Source organism: Triticum aestivum, chromosome 7A (assembly GCF_018294505.1).
Source record: "Triticum aestivum cultivar Chinese Spring chromosome 7A, IWGSC CS RefSeq v2.1, whole genome shotgun sequence".
Classification (NCBI taxonomy): domain Eukaryota; kingdom Viridiplantae; phylum Streptophyta; class Magnoliopsida; order Poales; family Poaceae; genus Triticum; species Triticum aestivum.
In genome coordinates this window covers 562685418-562696129 of record NC_057812.1, presented here as the reverse complement: position 1 = coordinate 562696129, position 10712 = coordinate 562685418, and the positions used below count along the sequence as shown (strand labels likewise).

At 51.8% G+C, this 10712-nt stretch overlaps 2 protein-coding genes across 2 annotated transcripts; one reads left to right on the top strand and one right to left on the bottom strand.

The window, feature by feature from the left end:
* Positions 1 to 1259: 1259 nt before the first annotated feature.
* LOC123148255 (probable methyltransferase PMT24) lies at positions 1260 to 4875 on the top strand. Its single transcript, XM_044567640.1, has 5 exons — positions 1260 to 2920; positions 3000 to 3531; positions 3613 to 4060; positions 4146 to 4340; positions 4417 to 4875. Exons 1-5 carry the CDS (start codon positions 1574 to 1576, stop codon positions 4631 to 4633), a joined length of 2739 nt encoding a protein of 912 aa, XP_044423575.1. The 5' UTR covers positions 1260 to 1573; the 3' UTR covers positions 4634 to 4875.
* An 88-nt stretch (positions 4876 to 4963) lies between these two features.
* On the bottom strand, positions 4964 to 7401 carry LOC123148256 (tRNA-dihydrouridine(16/17) synthase [NAD(P)(+)]-like). Its single transcript, XM_044567642.1, has 3 exons — positions 6949 to 7401; positions 6503 to 6609; positions 4964 to 6031 (listed from the first exon to the last, which is right to left on the bottom strand). Exons 1-3 carry the CDS (start codon positions 7378 to 7380, stop codon positions 5284 to 5286), a joined length of 1287 nt encoding a protein of 428 aa, XP_044423577.1. The 5' UTR covers positions 7381 to 7401; the 3' UTR covers positions 4964 to 5283.
* Between the last annotated feature and the right edge of the window lie 3311 nt (positions 7402 to 10712).

Here is a 10712-nt window from a genome sequence, read left to right as displayed (position 1 = left end):
GGTGTTAACGGGCCCATGTGTGACCGATGTGCGAGGGGGAGATTGTTGGGTTTAGTCCCACATCGATTGTGGGGGAGACATAACACGATTTATAAGTGCGAGGGTGTCCCCTCCTAACAGGCTAGTCTTTTGGGGGGGAAGATGGCCCAAGGCCTCTCATAAGTCGATGTTGCTCTCCGGTTGGGCCTGGTTGACGCATGTGGGTCCAAACGTTGATGGTAGCGGACCCGGGATTGCGTAACAAAGAGGTCAGTATCACAACACAAACTCGTAATTCTCTTGTATAGTTAAGTTTGAATAGTGGACATTGAAGAATGATCAATGAGCGAATTGAAGATAACTCAGATGGTTAGATTTCTTGTGATGGAATCAACTCATCAAAGTTCATGTTCTAGACTTGGCGCTGATAGTTGCATTTTTCTGTACCTATTTCAGACGTTCCGGCGATGTGAGTTCAGTGGGAGGAGATGTTCCCGTCGACTACGAATGCGTCTGTGATGACTTCGTCAACTTAAAATGTTGTGCCGGCTGAGTATCTCGGAGATGCTTATAGGGATAGAGTGTGTGTGTGCGCGCTCATAGGATGAGTGTATGTGCGTGAGCATTTGTATTGTATTTTAAAAAATGCCCTTGCCGGCGTGAGGGCTCTGTTTTCAGTTGTTTCTTCGCGTTTTGTTACGATTTGTGTTCTGCTCAGGAAGACGAGACGGCGGCGGCTCCCTGAAGATGTAGTAATGTTCTTCCCGCCTAGCCCCTGTCTTGATTATGTCTCTAGCATCTTCGATGGGTGGGTGGAGGTGTGTCTCCGGTGAATCTATTATTGGTGAATTTGCTCGGATCTGGCCGTAGTTCGTCTACTTTCATGTGTTTTCAGGTTGGATCATTCCGAGCTACTCTACTCTTCATCGGCGGCGGTTGTTGTCCTGCTGCGCTGGTCCTATGGAGTCTTAGCACGACGACTTCCCGATTGTCTATTACAACAAGTTTTGCCCGGCTTTGGCGAGGGAGAGACAATGACGGCGGCGCGCATTCGGCTCGCTTCGGTGCTTGTAGTCGTCGCTAGGTGAAAAAAAATACTATGAGAGGAAGTTTTCTCGAAAAAACAAAATCAACTATGGACATCCACACGTACGGTTGTTAAAAAAATGCAATTTAGCGAATTGTTGGTTCATGCAAAGATTGCCTCCAATTTCCATGGGATCGACCGACCAAAAGTAGTACTAGTCTACAAGACGAAGAAAAGAAGTTAAGAAAAGACTGCTGATGATCCTGTTGACGGGAGCAACAAACAAACTAACCGGCACGGGAGAGATCCGCGGCTCCGTGTCCCGATTCTCCTGCGAGTCCTGTCCCACGCCAAGCCGCTCAACCAGCGAACCGCCTGCTGACCCCACATCCTGCTCGCCCCCGACGTGCGGGGATCACCCCGCGTTCCCCGAACTCGTGTGCATGGCGCGCCACGTACGCCCATCGCGCCCCGCAACGCAAACACAGCGCCTAAAACCCGCGTCCAAACCAATGGTGGCACTACCAGCTTAGATAGATCGATCGACCCATCCATCGGCCGATCGGCATGGCGGGGGTGGGAGGCCGGAGCTCGCGCGCCGCCGGGAAGCGCGGGGGCGGGGCGGCGTCCTCGTCCGCGGCCGCGTCGGCGTGCGTCTACTACGCCACCACGGGGGTGCTCGTGGCGCTCTGCGTCGCCGGGGCCTACTTGCTCACGTCCACCTCGTCCGCGTCCATCGCCGGGCCGGACGACGGGGACAAGGCGGCCGCCGTCACGGCGTACCGCCATACCACGCGCTCGTCGTTCGCGTACGAGGTGACCAGGGAGAAGGCGCCGCCGTCGCCGCCGCGCGAGCCCGAGGCCGAGGACGGGGCGCTGGGCAAGGAGGACGCTGGCTCCGAGGAGGATGGCGGCGCCGAGCAGGAGCGCGGCAGCGCCGTCACCGCGGCGGCCGTGGGCGACCCGCATGCCCAGCCCGATCTGGACGAGCGTGGCTCCGGCGGCGAGGACTCCAAGAGCGACGCGGCGGCGGTGGACGAGGACCAGAGCAACGAGCGTGTCCGCGTCGCCGCCAGCGAGGCCACCGCCGAGGAGGAGGAGGACGCCGCGGCGGCGACGGGCGCGGACAAGGAGCAAGAAACGCTGGACAACGATCAGGAAGAAGAGCAGCAGTCGCATCTGCAGATGCCGCGCGCCACGGTGGAGGAGAGGAACCTGGACGGCGGCATCGAGGAGGAGAGCATCGCGCGGCAGCGGCAGAGCGACGAGGAGGAGCGTATGAGCGCCGGCGACGAGCAGCCCGGCACGGGCATCCTCCGCCGCGAGGCGCAGGAGGACGAGGCGGCGGAGCGGCAGTCGGATGAGGATAGACCCGATCAGGAGCAGCCGGAGGAGGAGCGTAGCAGCGACCAATCGCTGGTCGAGGAGGACGGGCGCACGTTGGTGGAGGTGGAGTCCGACCCCGGGCAAGAAGACGGCGGCGGAGACGACAAGGCAGCCGAGTCAGAGCACAAGGAGGACACGGACGGCAGCGGCGCCGGCTCGGTGAACCACAACGTCGTCGATACGCTGCAAGGCGAGGACTCGGCCGTCGGCGCCGGAGGAGACCAGAGCGCGTGGGCGACGCAGCGCGATCAGTCCCACCGGGAGAAGGACCGGCGCCAGGAAGACGCGGGCGACGGCAACAGCACGGACGGGGAGGAGCAGCACGAGTGGCGGACGTGCAACGTCAAGGCCGGCGCCGACTACATCCCGTGCCTGGACAACGAGAAGGCCGTCAAGAAGCTGCGGCCGGAGAACTTCCGGCGCTACGAGCACCGCGAGCGTCACTGCCCCGACGAGGGCCCGACGTGCCTCGTCGCGCTCCCAAGAGGCTACCGCCGGCCCGTCGAGTGGCCAAAGAGCCGCGACAGGGTACAAACAAAAAAACATTCTTCTTTCCATGGATTGGTTGCTCACTGACACGACGATGGTGACTTACTGACTTGTGCAGATTTGGCTGAGCAATGTGCCGCACACGAAGCTGGTCCAGGTGAAGGGGCACCAGAACTGGGTGAAGGTGAGCGGGCAGTACCTGCTCTTCCCCGGCGGCGGCACGCAGTTCATCCACGGCGCGCTGCACTACATCGACTTCCTGCAGCAGTCGGTGCGCGGCGTCGCGTGGGGGAAGCGCACGCGGGTGGTGCTGGACGTGGGGTGCGGCGTGGCCAGCTTCGGGGGCTACCTGTTCGAGCGGGACGTGGTGACCATGTCGTTCGCGCCCAAGGACGAGCACGAGGCGCAGGTGCAGATGGCGCTGGAGCGCGGCATCCCGGCCATCTCCGCCGTCATGGGCTCCAAGCGCCTCCCCTTCCCCAGCAAGGCGTTCGACCTCGTCCACTGCGCGCGCTGCCGTGTCCCCTGGCACGCCGACGGCGGCGCCCTCCTCCTCGAGCTCAACCGCGTCCTCCGCCCCGGCGGCCTCTTCGTCTGGTCCGCCACGCCCGTCTACCAGAAGCTCACCGACGACGTCGAGATCTGGAAAGGTATGTGCAGACATGATTAAGCACCAATGATTTTTGCTTATGAGTTCTCACCGTGAGCATGAGTGAACGAACCATTCGCAGCAATGACGGCTCTGACGAAATCCATGTGCTGGGAGCTGGTGACGATCAAGAAAGACCGGCTCAACGGCGTCGGCGCCGCCTTCTACCGGAAGCCGACGTCTAACGAGTGCTACGAGAGCCGGACAAGGCAGCAGCCTCCCATGTGCAGCGACGACGACGACGCCAACGCGGCGTGGTACGTCCGCCTGAACGCGTGCATCCACCGGGTGCCGACCGGCGTGGCGGAGCGCGGGGCCAGGTGGCCGGCGGACTGGCCGCGGCGGGTGCGCGCGCCGCCCAACTGGCTCAACACCTCGCAGGTCGGAGTATACGGGAAGCCTGCGCCGGAGGACTTCGTGGCGGACTACCAGCACTGGAGGCGCGTCATGGACAAGTCGTACCTCAACGGCCTGGGCGTCGACTGGTCCAGGGTGAGGAACGTCATGGACATGCGAGCCGCCTACGGAGGGTAATATCAGCGACAAGAACCCTTCCCGCCATTGCACCTAGCAATCACCTCCGCGACATTGATGGATGTACATGGTCTCTGCCAGGTTCGCCGCGGCGCTGAGGGACCAGAAGGTCTGGGTGATGAACGTCGTCAACGTGGACGCGCCGGACACGCTGCCCATCATCTTCGACCGCGGGCTGTTCGGCATGTACCATGACTGGTGCGAGTCCTTCAGCACCTACCCGAGGACCTACGACCTTCTGCACGCCGATCGCCTCTTCTCAAAGATAAAGGACAGGTCAGTCGCTGCTCTGCTTACTTCTACTTCAGCCATGGTCGGTTCAGGGTTACGACGGCAAACGTGTGTTGTTCAGGTGCGCCGTGCTGCCGGTCATCGTCGAGGTGGACAGGATCGTGAGGCCGGGAGGGAGCATCATCGTGCGCGACGACTCCGGCGCCGTCGGCGAGGTGGAGAAGCTCTTGAGGTCGCTTCACTGGGACGTGAGGCTCACCTTCTCCAAGAACGATGAAGGGGTGCTGTTCGCCGAGAAATCGGATTGGCGGACGGAGCTGGCCGCCGAGCCAACCTAAACCAAGCCATCTCCATTCTCATGATCACAAGCAATTTTCACCCAGCAAAAGATAGATAGGGTTTTTCTTTTGTTCTTTTTTTTTAATTCTTTCTTTGGTTAGCATTAATGTAGTATGTGGTACCAACTAACTACCCTACAAATAAGACATGGCTCTGTAATGCAGTATGCATCCAAGACTCATGCATAGAACTGAGATGAGTGGAGCATTAGTTTGTCAGTTCAAATACTTGCTCCCTCCAACCCATAATAAGTGTCACAGTTTTGAACTACTCCAGTTGCTAGCAAATCAGTTAGATTAGTAAAGTTAAATCAATGTTGAGTCCAGGTGTTAGAAGATACTACTTCAATAGCAGATCGTAATAATGTCTGCAGATGTGCACATCAATTGTTACAACAATGTAAGGTATCCACGGCAGATGCTCTGAACAAATCAATTGGGCAACCACTGGCATATCTTTATACAAATTCATTTTTGACCCTAGTAGTTCTCTTTTACAGAACCACGACCCATGGTGCCTCCCATAAAGTGTGTTCCAACAAAATGCTGATACAATCTATACTGACATTAGATATCTGGTGCCTTCTGGTTCATCTTTAGTTTACCTCCATAAATCGGTAAGCTGTAGATGGCAAAATTGATGGGCATCATCACGCATTGCTTGCAGCTAGCCCGTTTGTAACGGCATGTGACTGTAAAGAGCTCTGATCTCTGTAAAGTGGTATTCCACCGCCGAGTTCTTTCAGCCTCTTTACCATATCATGCAACCCCTCAAAAGTGAGCTTGGTCTGTGCATTGAATTCCTCCCTCACTTGCGGATGCACTCTAAAACAGCTTCCCAGCAACTTGTGGAGATGGGATCGAATCATTCTCCATGGCACTGGGTATTGCTCGCACAGTTTCAAATACTCAATGGCAAGATCAGCCGGGTCTAAACCACCATCTCCGTCTTCATTGCCATCTTCTTTCCACTCCTTTGTACGGAAACCAGCAAATAATGCTGGATTTTCCAAAAGAGGTTCAGCTGAAAGCACGCCATCAGCACCAGTGTGTTGCAGACAGCTCTTCACATCCTCCATATGACGAATGTTTCCATTTGCAAGTACAGGTATCCTCAGGGCATCTTTCACAGCTTTGATGGCATCCCAGTCAGCTCGAAATTTCTTCCCATCTTTTTCATCTCTTGTACGCCCATGCACTGCCACAAGAGAAGCACCGGCTTCTTCAAGCATCTTTGCATACGCAAGTGTGTCCTCCAGTCGCGGAAATATGCGGATCTTGCAAGAGACTGGAACACAAAGGTTCTCTGACAGATTTTGCACAAGCGATTTAACGAGTGGAAGGTTGTCCATGAGAAATGCCCCATAGTATCCCCGTTTAGCAATGCGCTGTGGACATCTGCAGAGTTTTCAGAGAGGCATTACTGCCATTTAGAAAAGAATCCAGTTTGAATCATATATTTGAAATAATGATCATATATGGGGAACATCCACGATGTACTGAATATTAAAAATGATGAAGATATTAAATTTGCAGACATAATGCCACCACAGACACATTTGCAAAATGTGCAGTACCCGAGGAAACCTCAGATAAGGCAGCTTTAGTGCTTTGAAACATTTGCCTAAAAATAAAACAAAATAGTTCGGTTGCTTAAAGTTTAAATTCTATCACTGCAAGGTCCAGTGCTAGCATCATGCTGAAAGCACAGGGATACTTCAGCGACAGTGATCAGAGGCAGATTATCTATCGTAATGTACTTTTTTGTTTATGCAACAAATATATATGAGCCACTACAGAAGTCCGCAGATAAGTGACTAAAGAGAACAGTATTTTTCAGTATAACATCATAAAGAATTGGCACATTACCCAAAATTCAAATCAACATAGTCGCAGTATGCTTCCACCAGCTTTGCAGCTTGTAACAAAATATCAGGATCGTTCGCACAAAACTGAACAAAAAGTGGGCGGTCCTCCTGCATAAGATTTGATCAATGTCACATTCCGCGCAAGATTTCCTTTTATTGTATAGTAGTAGACTACAGACAGTAACTGCACAATACAGCTAATTACTGGAAATAACTGCCTACCCATTTTATAGTCCTATACTACTAGGACAACGTAATACCGAATCTTCTGGATGATGTAACAGAAATTCACCAATTGTTACTCTTAAATCCTATTCTAACAGTGAAGAATTACCAGAAATTCTATGAAACAGTGGTCTACAGGTGAATCAAATTGCTCAAATTCGGCTATCCTAGAGTTTAAACGTAATGATACGACGACCTAGAGGCTCGTAAGTGTGAGTTTACCTTGCAGGTAGTGAACTCCATGTCCCTGTGCTTCTCGTTCTCGGAGAAGATGCGGGAGTGGAGCATGGGCGTGTAGGCGGCGTCGGCGCCGTAGCGGCGGCACAGCATGCGGAAGGGCAGCTCCGAGTTGTCCACCATGGGCGCCACCACCAGCCTCGGGGACCCCAGCCGCCTCCAGTGCGCCCACGCGCGCTCCACCCTCTCCTCCGCGGACGCCGGCGGAGGAGGCAGGGGCGTGGGCACGGGCGGCGCGATCTCCTCGGGGGCAGCGGCGGCAGCGGGGCTGGAGCATATGTCCTCGTCGGGGTCGGAGGCCGTGGTCAGGTGGGCGGCGGCGGCGGCGTCGGCCGGAGACATGGCGAGGCTAGGGTTTAGGGAGCGGAAGAGGAGGCGCGAGTTCGGGAGGAAGGGGACGAGTCGGCGTGGTAGCATGCGGCTCGGCTCGGTGCGGTTCGCGGATCGGGGGTCCCGTGTTGTGGGCTCTGATCCAGTCGGTCTGAGGAACGAGCCCCACCTGTCAGTGGATGAAGAAGCTTAGAAAAAATTGCCCTAGCTCAGCCCATCCGGCCCATACTAAGAGTAGCCCATCCACATTTGTCGCTTTTTCGATGAGCCGATCCACCTTACATGGCCCACATGAACCTAGCTGAGATTTGTTGAGAGGCCGACGATGAGGACAAGTGCCTCAATTTTTCTTTTTGAGAGATGCCTACCAAAAATGTTGAGAATTGAGAAACAAGGTATTCTCAAGAAATAATTTGTTGAGAGGCAAGGAAGCGAAAGAGAACGAGACCGACGATGTGGACAAGTGCGACGATTGACTTTGACTCATGCAAGCGAAGCTGATGTATGGTACGACGAGCCATTAGCCATGAGAGGATGATGATCGTATAGTGGTCATGAGCAAAACCCGTCTGAGGAAGAACAACCTAGCTTAGTCGCATACATGGACCACAACATGAACACCCTTGAAGTTTCCCAAAAATAAGGCCAATTCTTTTTGCCTTAAACTCATCAAGAAATCGGTTTAAGATTATTTACGTTAGGGATGTTGTTTGAGTTGTTTGATGACAAGTCTATGATGCTCATCTACTACTCCTATAAAAGAAAAAGAGAGCGGAAAACCAAACAATCAGATCCATCCATCAACAAAATCTAATGACCCTTAATCATTCGATGTTTGATGCAACAAACACGCCAATCAACCCACTAATCCTCCATCGCTATAATCACGAAAACAAACCGCTCTGCAGAACGCGCACGCCCGCACGACCTTTCCCACTCTCCTCCTCCCAACCAGTACTCCCTCCCAACGCCCCCTGCCCGTCGGACGTCGGTCCGCGGCCACCCCGCCGGCCCCGCGCGCTGCGTCCCCTGCCCGTCGGCAGCCGGTCCGCCGCCGCCCTGGCCGGCCCCGCGCCGTCCGGCCCCGCGCCGTCCCCCGCCGCCCAGCTTGGCCTCCGTCGCCGCAACTGCCAGACTTCTTCTGCTTCCCCGCGGACAAACGTGGGCGTGAGCAGAGCAGGCCCCCGCCGGTCTTCTTCTGCTGCCCCAAGAACGTGGGAGCGCCCCCTGCCGCCGCTGCCCACTGCCCGCGGTCAGCCTCTGCTGCCACACGGAAGGACGTCAGCGCGGTGCGGCGGCGCTGCCCTCCTCTGCTGCCCAACGCTGCCCAACAGACGGCCACGAACTTATCTGACTATGGAGAAACCAGTAAGTTTCCATTCGATTGATTGAAGTGTAGATTGATATAAAACTATACTGAATAGTGAGGTACCCAGCATATGGTCCATTTTATGTTCCATACACAAGAGAATTTGATCGTTTTAGCGCATCATTATCTACATACACCACAATGGAGGATGTTACAAAGTCTACCCTGTACTTATGATTCAGTTTATGTTCCATACACAAGAGGATTTGATGCTTGTGCTTATTTACTTTCTTTGGTCGTTTTACTGCATCATGATCTGCATACGTCGCAGTGGAGGATGTTAGAAAGTCTACACTGTACTTTTTCCAACGACCAAATGTGAACTGATTCTCATTCTATCATTCTTTTATATACATGATCCTTCCACACAACTAACATTGCCGCAGTTAAACAACGTTATTCTGGAAGGGTTAGACTCTGATTATATCATTAAAAGGTGAATTATCATGATCCAAATCAATGCCAAGCTCAGCACTAGACAGGGTTACAGTCTGATTATTGACTATTTAATCTCTTCATATGATAATTGTATTGTGTAACTCGAATTACCTTTTCAGTGCTCCCACAAATCCAGTCTACCACGACTCACTCCTCAATTGGCATCAAAATTACTACACAATAGCTCCTAAACTTTCTGTACATGATTTCAATCATCCACTAATATACGAAATTCAGGCAATCTCAATACTAATATTTTATATCTTCTTTTTTGGCCTCTTCCCTATCAACTCATACTTTATTTCTACATGTTCAGAATGTTCCCATTCATCAGCAATTGCTGCACCTAAGGTCCTTTCAGTCACATTTTCAGGTTTACTTCATCGCTTGAGAGTTTGTACTTTGTGGTCGGTGGTGGAAAGGTGGAGCAAGAGGTCTCTCTCAAGCTGTGGGAGAACGAGTCTGCAGAGACGACGTTGAATTTTATCAAGGCGGCTTCATTTTGTTTTGAACTATCCAAGAGAGACAAGGTTGCTTCATTTGCAAGCTCAAAACTCTTTATGATTGTATTCTGCTTCTCTACCCAGTTCACTGAAAATATCAACCAATGCAATTGGTTGTTGGTGTTTGATCCCATTAGTAGTATGATCAAATTTGTTTCGAGACATGCAGTCCCCAAATGCTCCACTCCCCACAATCTGACGAATGGGAGAGGGAAGCTGAGGCTATGATCGCGCCGTTGTAGACAAACAGTTTAACACTGAGGTAATGTGATAAAAATAATCGTTTTCTCTCTCTCGTACATTTCGGTTTATGTATGTCTGCTATGTACAATTCATGTACTCCCTCTGTCCCAAAATAAGTGACTCAACTTTATACTAGCTTTACTATAAAGTTAGTACAAAATTCAGTCATTTATTTTGGGACGGAGGGAGTACTATTCTGTCCTTGCACTACTTTCTTCTACTCCCTCCGTAAACTAATGTAAAAGCATTTAGATCACTAATTTAGTAATCTAAACGCTCTTATATTAGTATACAGACGGAGTAATATTTTTGTTGTATATTACTACGTTCAGTTGGTGTGAAATCCCCCAATTTTTGGTTAATCTAGGAAGTAAAAATAAGTTCAGTTTGTAGACTGTTTAAACCACTTTTAACTGAACTTGTACAAGCATCAAATCTAGGATATTTCAAGTCTCTTCACAAAAACCATATTACATAGCAATAATTTCATCTTATTGTTGTACCAATCCGATTATGAGGTGTATTCGTGGTGCCTTGAAGTGTAAAAATTGCAGTACTTTTCCTTCCTCTTTTTTTGTATTATTTTAGCTCAAGGTTACACTTGCTGACTGGACACTAAATAACATTCTTCTGTTTTTTGTTGCAAGGAGAGAATAATAATGAGATGCGCTGCCACATGGAGAACTTGGACCAATTGATAAGACACCAAATCTTGGGCACTAAATTATGTGTATGTAGTTGATCTGCATCTGAAATCTCTTTATAATAGCCGCGTATATTATAGTTAATTTCACCGATATCTGTGTATCTTTTATTTGGTTATTTGGCCTGAACCTACAGTTCAAGGTTAGTAATTATTTGGTCCG